We start from the raw sequence: 14270 nt of genomic DNA on the forward strand, positions 1-14270 counted from the left end.
ATTAACTTCGTAAGGGTCAAATATAAGATACTTGTATTTTAGCAGAGCATAGTTTATTCTCATTATTCACATCTTCCATGAAGGTGCTAGCAACACTAAGTTAGCAAATACTGTACTGAACGATTGCTCTTAGGGAAAAATACTGTGTCATGTTCCCACAAGCCTCTGCTCACGACATTTTCATCAACTAATCAATACATAACCATGTTTTAGATGTCTTTCTATTTAAAGACATCTTGCTTAATATATATTGTTAATGCATTAACATTGAACTGATGACCAACAGCACTGTAACTGATGACTCGGTGAAACTTATCTAACACACATATTTTCTCCACATCACAGCCTTCTTGCACCTAGGAACAGCTAGCATCTGGGAACACTTCAGCATGATGCTTATGGGACATTTTAAACAGTAAAAGCACCAACAAAGTGTGAAATGTGAAAAACATGGTGCTAAATAGACCACAAAAGGGACACTTGTGTATGTAGTATGAGAGCTGAAACAAGAAGGCAGTGTCACTTTGTTTAGCTTCAGATGGAAATGTGCCATGTCAGGTGACACATGGTTTTGCACTGCCCTGTGTGTATCTATGAAAGACTAAGAATGTGCCACAGTATTGATTTGGGGGTTACAGATAAATTTTAGTGAGTAGGTGAATGCACATGTACAGAATCTTCAAATAATGAGGATTGACTATAATTGTTTTTAGAAACCTTATGACTGAATACTTAGAATATGCAAATTTGAAAGTTTCTCTTTCAGGTATGTGGAAATTGTTGATTAAGCAGAATCATCCTTGCAGTTTTCATGTTCTCTTGTCTAGTAAAATAAAAATGGCTGCTTTCATTTCATCATTTTCTTTTCTGCCCTGCAGGGAACAACCTATCTTCAGCACTCGAGCTCATGTCTTCCAGATTGACCCAAACACAAAGAAGAACTGGGTACCCACCAGCAAGCATGCAGTTACTGTGTCTTATTTCTATGACAGCACAAGAAATGTGTATAGGATAATCAGTTTAGATGGCTCAAAGGTAAGCTACGTTTACTTTGAATGATTTGGCTGTTTTTGCTTTTTTCAGTATGGCATTTTAGTTTTATTCAGAGGATTTTATCTTCATTAATATAAAATGTTTCCTTTCGAGTTCTTAAAACTTTTAAGAAACAAAACTGATTATTAAGGTAGCAACATGCTTTGTCCACTAAATTACTTTGATTAACCACTTTATTATATTACATGCCAAAATATTCTACAAATTTGAGGTCATTCTGTTTATTTAATATTCATTGCATATCTGTTATGTGTCAGGCATTATGCCAGGTACTAGCAGTATAGTGGTGGACAGAATAGACATGGTCTAGAATTCTAGGAGCTCTAATTCTTTTCAAATATACTGCTATAGACTAGTAGCAGATCAAAGTCCCTGTGTCTTATGAAGTTTGTCAGTGTCAATACTAAAGCTGACATTTCTTCTCTGAAGAGAAAGTATAAGGACAAATCCTATTTTATTTTTAGGAGAGGCAGATAATGTAACAGGAGCAAGGACTGCCTGGGTTCAGATCTCAACTCCACCATCTACTGAGTGTTTTGTCTTTGGGCAGATTACTTCTCTGAGCCTCACTGTTCTCAACTCAGTATTGGTAGTTGTAAGGATTAAATGAGTTAATATCTGCAAAGCACTTAAATCAGTGCTTAGTGGATAGTGTGCTCTTCAGAAGGGTTGGCGGGGGGTTCCCTTTTTCTTTTTGAGACAGAGTGTTGCTCTGTCGCCCAGCGTGGAGTATAGTGGTGTGATCTTGGCTCACTGCGACCTCTGCCTCCCAGGTTCAAGCGATTTTCCTGCCTCAGCCTCCCCAGTAGCTGGGATTACAGGTATGCACCACCATGCCAAGATAATTTTTGTATTTTTAGTAGAGACAGGGTTTCACCATGTTGGCCAGGCTGGTCTTGAACTCCTGACATCGTGATCTGCCTGCCTCAGCCTCCCAAAGTGCTGGGATTACAGGCGTGAGCCACTGCGCCTGGAAGGGGGATCCTTTTATCATCAATGAACTTCATAGAACTCATTTAGAGAAAGAAATTCCAAAGAAAAATCAGATTCTAAGATTCTAGATTTAAAGTGTGTAGAAAGATGAGGTCTTCAGTTTCTTAAAGCCATGAGGCCTTTCCACTTCCAGGAATTTTCGCAATTAAATGAAAGGGTTAAGTGCACACACTGTAGAGCCAGACTGTCTGGTTTGAATTTTTGTTTCTACCATCTGCTTTCCCTCTGTATTAGTCCATTCTCACACTTCTATGAAGAAATACCTGAGACTGGGTAATTTATAAAGGAAAGAGGTTTAATTGACTCACAGTTCCACATGGCTGGGGAGGCCTCAGGAAACTTGCAATCGTGGCAGAAGGTACGTCTTCATGGGGGGAAACTTCCCCCCATGATTCAATTACCGCCACCTGGTTCCACCCTTGACACATGGGGATTACAATTCAAGGTGAGATTTGGGTGGGGACACAGAGCCAAACCATATCACCATCTGATCTTGAGCAAACTATTTAGCTTCTGCATGCAGGGCTGGGCACTGAGGTTTGTGCCGGTAATTCTACCACTTTGGGAGGCTGAGGCAAGAGGATAACTTGAGACCAGGAGTTTGAGACCAGCCTGAGTAACACAGTGAGATCCCATCTCTACAAAAAAAAAAAAGAAAAAAAATTAGCCAGCCGTATTGGTGCTTGCCTGTAGTCCTAGCTACTCAGGGTATTGTGACTGGAGGACCCCTTGAGCTAAAGAAGTCAAAGCTGTAGTGAGCTATGATTACATCCAGAGTGAGACCTGTCTCTTAAGGGCGGGGAGGGGGGGAGCACAAAAAAACACAACTTCTGTATGCCTCAGTTTTCTCGTCTGTAAAAAGGAGTGAATAAAAATACGTACGTCATTACACCATAGCGTTGTTGTGAAGAGTAAATAAATTTAGGCAAAAACATAGTATGTGTAGTAATCACAATACAAACACTCACTGCTATTGTTATTAATGCTAGTATCAGGCGATTATTGACTAGTGTTATGTAAGGAATAAAAGATAATTTAATTTAATGCTAAACTTTTTGTCTGATTTTTCTGTGTACTCATTCCTTATCTCCTTAACTAGGTTAACTAGATTATAAGACCCCAAGGGCTATTTGCACTTTGTGTCTTGTATATAAGTAACATGTATTTACTTGAATAATTGATTTTTTTCATTTTTGCTTGGAGGATTTAAAAGACTTGAGAAATAGAAATAGTTCGTTTCTGTAAAGCTTTATTTAGTGAAGAATAATTTTGTCATATTTTGTAACTGTCTGGTTTAGTGAAGTTTGACAGATACTAAATATTATAACCTGAGACTCTAGAGTGTTTCTTTTCCCTTATTTGAACCTTGAGTTCTCTGTAATCTGTTTTGTTTCTGGGCCCAAATGACAGATAACATGCCTCCCTTATTAGAAAGGAGGGTTAACAGAGATAACAGAAAAAGATAACAATCCTCCTTTATTAGAAAGGAGGGTTAAATATTGTATAGAAATAAAGATCAACTGAGTTGTGCAATGTCCAAGAAAAGAAACCATATGGAAGTGATTAAATAGATTTCATTTGCTAACTTAACCTTCACCAGATTAAAATACTTTGAGTTATTTTAAAGGAAGGAATTTTAGTGATTAACACATAATCCTCATGTGTTCTTCCCACTGAAGCAATATGAAATGTTGCTCTTGCATTTTTCCATTTCTGAATATACATTACTGATTGTAATTATTAGAATCATAAATGTCTTTTGAAAAGCTTTTTGTATTCTTTTAACAAAATCTATCTTCTGTAGCAGAGTTATATTTTCTATCACATTTTCTAATTACTTTTCTAAACTGATGCTATTAACTGCTGCAGTTCCTACAGGAGTGGTTGTTTTTTAAGTCAGCAGTAGTGGTTTATTTGACTCAGCTAAACAAGTGTTTTCTCCATCTCACCCCCCACTTCTGCTCTTCCTGATTGAGTTGGAAACCCCTTAAGTGCCCTGCCTAGAAAACATGCACTTGTTCTCACTTAAACCCTCTGCTGTGCATATGAAGTTTGCTTTAAGGTTTTCTGATTATGCTACAGAGACCTCAGCATGGTCAAGGGCCAGGATCAGGGCACTCTGTGTGATCCGTACATAAGGTAGTAATGACACTGCATTTCTACCTCTTTTCCTTAAAAGGACTAGAACTCCAGGGTTGAGAGACATATTTATCTTAAAGAACTAAAATTTTTCTTTTAAATGCATTCTACTCAAAGAAGCTAAGAAATAAAGCTTTTTAAAAGTGTGGGATCATCTATCATTTTAAGGTTTTCTTCATTAAAGAACAAGTAATACAGAGACAAGGAAAGGGTCAGAATGGAGATTAAAAGAAAACTCATCAAAGCAGAAAGAAGTTAATTTGAAATAGTTAAAATGAGGGGGCTTAGTGACCAACTAACAGCACATTGGTCAGTTTTCTTAGATACCTATAAAACCTGTTGTTGACTCACTTTTGAGTTATTAGGGTCACGTATTAAAATGCCCTTGTCTTTTAGAAAACACAGAGATCCCAGTTCAGACGTGCCCTCCTCAGGACCAGCAAATCTAAGGCAGTGCCTACCAGTCTTGACTTCTTGCCTTTCACTCTTTCACATCTTGGTCTTCACAGTACTTACTACTGTCTGAAATTATATTGGTCAGTTATTTATTTACTTGTGTGTTTACTGACTCCTCTTATTCCAGACTGTAATCTGTAATTACATTGCCCCTCTTGTTGTGTCTCGAATTTTTAGGACCGTGTTTGGCATTTAAAAGGTACTCAATTAAAGTTTAATAAACGAATGATTCTTTACCATTTGTTAATAAATGATTTCCTATTTAGTCTTTCATTTGATGACTTCATTTGATGCCGCTCAAGTTAGAGCAGTTATTAGCCACATTTTACAGATCCCAAATGACATGCTAAGAAAAGCAGTTTTTGAACTGAAGAGTAAGGAAACTGTATAAGTATGAATATGTAAATTTTGTCTGAGGTAAATAGACTTAATTGAGGATAAGGGCTCTCATATAATTACAGTGGACATATCTTCTGTCTGAGAGAAAGGAAGGGGCCACTCTATTTTACTGTTTTTTTAATAGTAGGACAGGTGTCATGCATTCATTTTTATGACTTCTCCAATACCTGCATATCTCTTAAATATTTCCTTTTATACTGTTGTTCACATGGTAAGCAAATTTAGTTTTGTTTAGAAAATGCTCACATGGTAAGCAAATTTAGTTCAGAAAATGCTTGATGTTTCATTCCACATATAAGAGTTCAGTAGATGACTGCTTATGGATTTGTTAACATCTAGCTATTACTATTGGAATCACTTTCTAATCTTAAATTTGGAGTGCATTAGACTAAAAAAATGATTCCCCCTCACTTTTATGGTATTAGCAGAGAGAATGAGTTAATATTTTATGATAGTTGAAATTTATTACGGTGATCACCAAAGTTAATATTTAGTAACATGCTAAAATACTAGTTTTCTAAGAAATTATGTGTGAAACAAAAATGATAGCAATTCTCAACATCACGAATCTACACCACTTTATGAGAAAAGCAATGAGTATGCAATTGACTCTTGACACTGGTTTGAATTATGCAGGTTCACTTATATGTGGATCGAAAAATAGAGTATTTGTAGGATGTGAAAACCAAGTATTAGAGGGCTGACCTCGTATATGCAGGTTCTGCAGTGCTGACTATGGGACTTCAGTATGCACGGGTTTTGGTATACACAGGGGTCCTGGAACCAGTCTCCCGAGTATAGCAAGGAATACCTCTATATTTAGAAGTTTGTTTTTTCCTTGAATAAAGGGAAAAAGTACTAAATGATTGCAAGTCTTTTCTGTATCATAATGTATTTCAGGTAAATCACCTTGAAGAAAACTCAGTTATGGATTTTAGAAAATCATTGTCGGCCAAGCACGGTGGCTCGTGCCTGTAATCCCAGCACTTTGGGAGGCCGAGGTGGGTGGATCACGAGGTCAGGAGATCGAGACCATCCTGGCTAACATGGTGAAACCCTGTCTCTACCAAAAAAATACAAAAAAATTAGCCAGGCATGGTGGCGGACATCTGTAGTCCCAGCTACTCAGGAGGCTGAGGCAGGAGAATGGCGTGAACCTGGGAGTTGGAGCTTGCAGTGAGCCGAGATTGTGCCACTGCACTCCAGCCTGGGCGACAGAGCAAGACTCCATCTCAAAAAAAGAAGAAGAAGAAGAAAATCAGTGTCATATTTTCTATGTATATTTTCATTTTTGAAAGATTCTTTAGAGGGTGGTACCCTACTTTTACATAAACCACTATTAAGGCCTACTTTCTTCTAGTGATTATCATCCAAAATTAATAAATATTAATTCTAAACATTGAAAAGGAAAACACTGACCACATTAAAAACTCTGACATTTTTTGGATCATAGGTAAACTTATTTGAGTGTAAAATGTTGAAATTTTTGATAGAGTGTCATCATATTTATATTTTAGTTAACATATTTCCACACTATCACTTATAATGCCAGAAACTATTTCTGTAACTATCTTTATGTATTTAACATTGTGGCTTATTGATCATCCTAAGCTTTTATGTAACTGAATGGTCTTGTATTTAAATGCCTGTTTGCTGATTTTTTGCTGGTTACTCATACTTGCTTTATTTTTTAGGCAATAATAAATAGTACCATCACCCCAAACATGACATTTACTAAAACATCTCAGAAGTTTGGCCAGTGGGCTGATAGCCGGGCAAACACCGTTTATGGATTGGGATTCTCCTCTGAGCATCATCTTTCGAAAGTGAGTTAAATCATAAAATTTGAATGAAAATCTTCATCTTCAAGTCATATATCTTAAATATGTAATACCAAATGGAGAGTATGAAATATAGGAGAAATTTATTTAATATTCTCAGAACAACAGTAGTGACTTCAGAGCAAGAAGCAAGAGATCATTAGATGCTACTGTCACTTGGAAAATGTATTGTACACATTAAAAACAGTCATCATTGGTTGAGAAGGATTTATGTGGTTAATTGTCTGTATGATAGGAATTAAAAGGTGGGGATTATCACTTCAGAATGGATTTTTGTTAGAGATTAGTACCCTCAATTGGAGATGGTCTGCAATGTAGGCAGTTACCAAGGTCTTTTGAATTGTGAAAACTCAAGTTGACAGTGATATAGATTTCAGCATTTTGATGTGACAGCAGGTACATACAGATTACTGTGTTTAGGGGAAATTGTGCTTTATCTGGATGTGGAATACTCCGAGCTCTGATGCAGTGCAGACTGAGATACTATAGACATCATGAGGACTTTTTAGATAATACTCACCAAGTGACCAGAAAGGCCAATAAAATGCAAAGCATCACCAGGCTGAATATTGGAAATAAGACAGTTCTCCTGTCAATAAGCAAAAGGCAGGTAATGTTTATACCAGCAGCACCTTGGGTTCTTGTGGATGTTACACAGATATATAAGAAAAAACAATCTCAGTATACTAAGTGATCAAGGAGAAAAGTAAAACTCACTTTTCTCTTCAGATCTTGTGCCTGCCAGACCTAAAGATTTATTCTTAAAACCTCTGTTTGAAGCATTCAGTTAAAAGAATAACCATATATTTTAAATACTTTACATGTGATTTGGTATATGTAGGATATGATATAAAACTCAAGCTAGAGAGTTGAAATTTTTCAAGTGCAGAGAAATCAGGCTCTTATAGATATACACCATTTATATTTACATTAAACTTTAAGCTGTTTTGCTTTAGACATTATTCTGTATTCAAATTCTTAAACTGGGTTCTTTTTAGAAATCTTACACTTGGTGGTGTGAATATATATTGAATCTATTTTTTTTTCTTCTAATTATAAACATTTCTTAACACAGTTTTCAAGTGTTTTTGTTATCTTTTGGATATGAATTATGGCTTAAATCTGAATTTTAAGACTATTTTAACTTTTGCCTTGGTGATTATAAATCATTTTCTATAGGATGATTAACACGAATATTAAAGCTGGGCACAGTGGCTCATGCCTTTAATCCCACCACTTTGAGAGGCCAAAGTGGGCAGATCACTTGAGGCCAGGAGTTCGAGACCAGCCTGGTCAACATGGCAAAACCCGGTTTCTACTAAAAATATAAAAAAATTAGCTGGGTATGGTGGCACATACCTGTGTAATCCCAGCTACTTGGGAGGCTGAGACACAAGAATCATTTGAACCCAGGGCCCTGAGCTGAGATTGCGCCACTTGCACTCCAGCTTGGGTGACAGAGCAAGACTGTCTCAAAAAACAACAACGAACAAATATTATCTTTTTGGTTTCTCTTGTACACATCTTATTCTTTAAATATATTTCTTGAACTGTGGTAAAGATAAGAGTTTTACATTCAAAGTATCTCAACATAACTAGGATACAGGTATCCAGTGAACATTGCTCTTCCATAAACAGTTTTGTTGAGAAATTTTATGTTTATTCTAATACTTTTGCCGTCATTCAGAACCTTTTTAGAACTTGGTGTTTTTTTTTTTGTTTTGTTTTTTGTTTTTTTTTTGTTTTTGTTTTTTTTATTGCCTATTAAAGACTATAGCAAAAAAAAAATCTCTAAATATATCTACTTGCCGAATTTCTTAACTTGACAATACAAGAACTAAATCGTGGATTATTTTCTTAAATAAGCTTGGCTTAAATGCCTTAAATGCTTTTTGGGCTAAGTAATTTTTGTCTATAAATTAAGTTCATGACATCTTTCAAGTTACTGAGCAGCTAGCTAATGTAGTAAAGGAATAGTTTATTAACTTCTGTCAATTCTACTCTTTTCCCTTGTTTGAACTTTTCTCTGAGAATGGCTTTTATTTTATTTTTTTTAGATTTTTTCTTCTTTAAAGTTAGCATATACTTTTGACCAGCCGTACTGGTGGTAAATCTCCTAGTATTTGAGAGTGGGTTGAATATTGAGAAATAGCTCTTAAGCTCTTGGAGCCATTTCGAGCTTATATACTCACAGAACTTGGCTCCAAGAGCTTAAGATCAGTCTTTTCAGAATGTTTTGATCCAAAGAAGAAAAAAAATCATAATTTATTTTTCAGGCTACCTTGTAGACTAATTTTGGTGTTTTGCAGACTGTAGGAGGCTCAAAGGAGTTTATGATATTTTATATAAACGAAGCAAGTACATAAATATTCTAGCTTGTTTTATCAGTTAAAAGCCATGAGTAAGTCAAAACATTATAACGGTTTGGAGAAGGCAATTCTAGACAAAGACATCTCAAAATAAGGGAAAGTAGCATCGTTGAAAAAAAAATGTATGGTCTCTTAAGATTGACTGGTATGAACAAAATTCCAGCTATGCTTGGATTGTTAGAGTGCTTACTAAGTTTTATTTTGTTATCATGGAAACCTAAGCTGTCACTTTTTTCTTTTGCTGAAAACTAAGGATGTAAAACTTAGAAATGGTGTAGATTTTTATGAAGTTGCGAAGGGTTTTAAACATTAACTGTTGTGGAATGTTAAATTAGTGTAAGAAAAACCTTGTATACTATTTCAGATTACTTAAAGAGAAGTTTTGATTTGATTTCATTTCCACTAATGTGAGCGAGAGATCCTTGTAGCTTTGTATTCAGGTATTTTACTGTTTGGAGATACTCCGTTCAATTAGATGAGTATAGTAGCACAAATTCACTTTACTGAGCTACAGATTATAGGTAGAAATGACAAGGTTTAAGGTAAGAAGAAAAAGTCGTGATAATGACGACTTTAATTTTGACCCTCCTCCATCTCTCCAAGATTAGAGTATCACAAGCCTTTCTTTCCAAAATTTTTCTTCCCAGGATGGAAATGAAATCAGAGTTGATTTATGGGGATTTGAGAAAGGAACTATAATTTCATGTTTTAATTACCAACTCTAACAGATACTTTAAGTTGCATAGAGATTTGGGGTTTTTAAATGTAGTTATTATGTAGTCTTAACTTATTCTCACTGATAATAGTGATAGACTAGCTTCCACTTCCAAAACATAAATAGATATTCTTTGTGGCCAGGATGTTTTATAGTTTCCTATGAGTTCCTAAGAATTAGTGTTTCATGTACAATAATTTTTGTTTTGAAATTGTTATCCATCTTAAAGACCGTTGAGTGTTATTCCTTTCTGCTGCTGTACATGAGCTGTTTAGGAATCGTCAGAAATTAATTTTTAGTTATGTCAGTTAGTGAAAATAGTAAATATTGCTATTTGTATTAGTTAAAATGTGTTGTGTATTATGAGAGTTTATATTTTAGTAGAATTTAAAAGCATTTTCTAAATACTGTGATGTTTACAAGTGGATATTTGTGAAATTCAGTTTTCTCAATGATTAACATAGCACAGTATGCTTATGTTTACTGATTCTTTCCCCTACCTTAGTCTTAGTAAATTATTTCTGACCAACCAGGAGTCCTTTTGGTAAGCTAGCTGACTCTGAAGTCTAACTTAGATATATCATGATGTTTTGAATAAGATTTGTCAGAATACTTCATAGTGCACAAATGTTTGGAATTAGGTTTCATTTTCTGTCATTTTCATATTAGAAGCTATAATTGGTTTGGAGGCTATATTGCTTGTGTAGAGTCAGTTATTCAGAAAATGAATAACTTTACTGAGGTAAAAGTGGGCGCTGTGACCTATTTTTATTTGGTTAATGTATGTAGTCTTTATACATTCAGTTTGCAGAGAAGTTTCAGGAATTTAAAGAAGCTGCTCGACTAGCAAAGGAAAAATCACAAGAGAAGATGGAACTTACCAGTACACCTTCACAGGTGGGTTTATCATTCCTATTCTTAATTATGAACATTGTTCATTTCAGATAGTATCCTTTATGCCAGAATCAAATATCCAAAGTACACATAGAAATGCACCCGTTAGTGTGGTGGCTCACACCTGTAATCTCAAGACTTTGAGAGGCTTAGGTGGGAGGATTACTTGAGCCCGGGAGTTCAAGACCAACCTGAGCAACATAGGGAGACCTCATTAAAATTAAATTAATTTTAAAAAATAAAAATAAAATTAGCCAAGTGTGATGGTGCAAGCCTATGGTCTCAGCTGCTTGGGAAGCTGAGGTAGGAGGATCACTTGACTGGGAGGTCGAGGCTGCAGTGAGCTATGATTGTGCCACTGTGCTCCAGCCTGGGCAACAGCAAGACCCTGTCTCAAAAAGAAAAAAAAAGAGAGAGAGAGAGAGAGAGAAATGCATCCTTTACTTAATTTGTACTGGTGGAAAAAGGTTTTTCTATATGCCAATGCCTACAAGAATATTTTTAATCAAAATTTCAGTTTAGTAATTCAATTCAAAGTATTTAATGTGCTTGTAACTTAGCAAAAGTACTTAAAGATCATGTGATAGTCAAATGTAACCACCAGGGGAGTCACAGGAAAAGTTCAGGAAAACAAGTATATTATACTTGCAGGTCCTAGAAACAGGGAAAGTCTTAAAGTGGTCAAGAGACAGAAAGCAGGAGTGAAGGGAAAGCCGAGGTAGAGCCTTTATTGGAATTTCTATGGGAAAGGCAAAGCAGAGAGGGGGAAATAGTTTAGGATTGGCTGGGTTGAATAATTTCAGGGGGCTCTAAACTATAGGGGTGGTCCCTCATTGTCTGGTAACTGGCCCTGGGATGGAGTAAGTTAGAGGAATATTGTCTACTGGGATGTATGGATCAGATAGAGGAGGTATGGCTCTGGATTGGCTAGTTTGCATATCAGAGACATGCTCTGGACCGGGCTCTTGCTGTCCTTAAGAATTAGCTAGCCCTAGAGGGGAGAAGCAGTCTCTTCTCAGCCAGAAACTTTTTTTAAAAGATGTCAGAATGTCGTCATATACATAAAGTTAAAATATGTGCACACTCATGCACACACGCACAAACAATAGGGTTTGTTTTACATACTTTTATTATTTATTTATTTATTTTGAGCTAGAGTCATGCTCTGTCACTCAGGCCGGAGTGCAGTGGCACAATCTCCAGTTGCTGCAACCTCTGCCTCCCAGGTTCAAGCGATTCTCATGCCTCAGCCTCCCAAGTAGCTGGGATTATAGGTGTGCGCCACCACACCCGGCTAATTTTTGCATTTTTAGTAGAGGTGGTGTTTTATCATGTTGGCCAGGCTGGTCTCCCTGGCCTCAAGTGATCCGCCTGCCTCGGCCTCCCAAAGTGCTGAGATTACAGGCGTGAGCCACTGCCCCAGCCTGTTTTACATACTTTTAAAGTATACTTAAATCTGAAGTTGGAACATCTTTATGCTTAGCACTGAGACAATGGTTATAGGTTTTACAAAAGTATTACTTTTTCTTTGAACAAAGGACCTTTTACTTGTCCATCATAATCTTCCTTCAGTTGGAAGTTATATCTCCAAGTAAAGTTGATTAAATAGTTACATTTTGGTACTTTTATAATATAAGGGTTTTACTCTCTGATTAATATAGAATGCCACTATTTTCAGCTTTTTAATAGTAGGCTTTTCTAAAATTAATTTTAATTTTAATTGTTTCCTACAAGTAGGATTCAGCTCTTGGCTGTTCTCCTCTGTAGTAATTGTTTCTGAACTGTACTCAGTAGCTTTTATGGAAAGGAAGAATCAGATGTTACAAATGTTTCTCTGGAATGTCAGTAGTAGCAGATTTACATGGAACTTTCTTGAAGTAAGTAGGAATTGCCTTGGAATTTAATAACTAACCAATGATTAGAACAGTTTAGAAAATTATTTTTTATTTATCTCCCTTTCCACTTCTATCACCCAGCTCTATTTGGAAAACTCTATTGGTATAGAGAGTTGAATTTTTTTTTTTAAATAAGAATAAAGGAGAGCACTGTTAAATATGCTTAAAGTACATATTCCCTCATAGACTAAAGGTGTACCCTGGATTGAAGCCAAAGCTCCATTATGCATCTGTACATGCAGTGACCTGGAATAACTTTGATGATCATTTGAAACTTCTCTTGTATCTGTCTTCTCTAAGTGCTGTGAAAGTGTAGTGATACTTTTAAACATAAAGCCCCATTTAAAATTAAATGCCAGTACATGTTGGGAGCTCTAGTTCCTCTAGTGAATGGTTCCAGTGTTATGAGAAGATGCATCAAACAACACATTCAGTAAAAGAGTACTCAAAGGATTTTAATAAAATTGCAATGGATTAAGCTTTGCCATTGTAATTAGTTTCTGTTTCTCTAATCGTAACTTCCATTTTAGTTGAACTGGTCATGAACCATTATAAGTTGCTGCTAATACCTGTTCCTCTTTGGTGGAAGGAATGACTTTAAGCCTCTGCTTTGATTAAAGGAATATATAAAAGATGCTTATATTTGAAAAATACTATGAAATATAAAGAATAAGGAAATATCTTAAATTCATCACTATTTGAGAGCCAAAATATATGGACCTTAATTTATCTTATCAAAACATTTGAAGCCTAATTGTCAATTTAATATACAGAAGCCAGAGAGAATCATTTTTTAAAAAACATTTATCAGTTCAGCCAGGTGTGGTATGCACCTATAGTCCCAGCTACTCAGGAGCTAAGGTGGGAGGATTGCTTGAGCCCAGCGGTTTGAGGCTGCGGTGAGTTATTACAATCACGTCACTGCACTGCAGCCTGGGTGATAATATCTAATGTGTCTGTTCTAGTTTGAATTGTATGACCATTGGCCATGCCTACCCTACTTGATTCTCAGTGGTTTAACCCAGTCTCCTAAATTAATGCTGCCTGAAGAATGTAACATTACTGTGGAATTTAACAAAAGAACGGTTAAGTGGGATAATTAATAATAGGTTAAAGAGGAAAATCGATAGTAGTAGAAACTTGGTTGGTCATAGCTTTCGTTTTTATTTGAGGGAGGTGTAAGAGACTGGTTAAAAGTTTGAGTCAGACAGACCTAGATATAAATTACTTTTCTGTTGCCATGTAATACACTTGGTTCTTTAATTCTAGTGTGTTTATATGTTTGTAACGTGAGTATTACATTACTTATAGAATCATTGATCATCATCAATAAATATGGTAACGACACAGTGTCAGGTCATGGTTAGTAATGGGAGTTCTAGAATCTGAATTTGAAATTGGGCTCCAACCCTTAATAGTTTTCTGAGCTTAGGCAAGTCACTGTTTTTCTTCCTCTATAAAATGAGAATGAGAACAATATGTTCTTATTAGGAATATTGTGAGAATTAAATGAGGA

The 14270-nt window shown here is 35.9% G+C and overlaps 1 protein-coding gene across 4 annotated transcripts in view; it reads left to right on the top strand.

Annotated features, from left to right (window-relative positions):
• The window catches only part of HOMER1 (homer scaffold protein 1), a 138768-nt gene that overhangs the window by 58000 nt on the left and 66498 nt on the right, over positions 1-14270 (top strand). For all 4 annotated transcript variants that reach the window (XR_007726826.1, XM_050795701.1, XM_050795699.1 and 1 more), the window contains exons 2-4: positions 879-1035; positions 6735-6866; positions 10770-10862. Coding sequence is in view for 3 of the 4 variants with exons in the window: in XM_050795699.1 (XP_050651656.1) it covers positions 879-1035; positions 6735-6866; positions 10770-10862 (382 nt within the window). In the remaining variant the exon portion in view is untranslated. The remainder of the gene's footprint in view (positions 1-878; positions 1036-6734; positions 6867-10769; positions 10863-14270) is intronic.

The sequence above is a fragment of the Macaca thibetana genome, chromosome 6 (genome assembly GCF_024542745.1).
Source record: "Macaca thibetana thibetana isolate TM-01 chromosome 6, ASM2454274v1, whole genome shotgun sequence".
Taxonomy (NCBI): Eukaryota; Metazoa; Chordata; class Mammalia; order Primates; family Cercopithecidae; genus Macaca; species Macaca thibetana.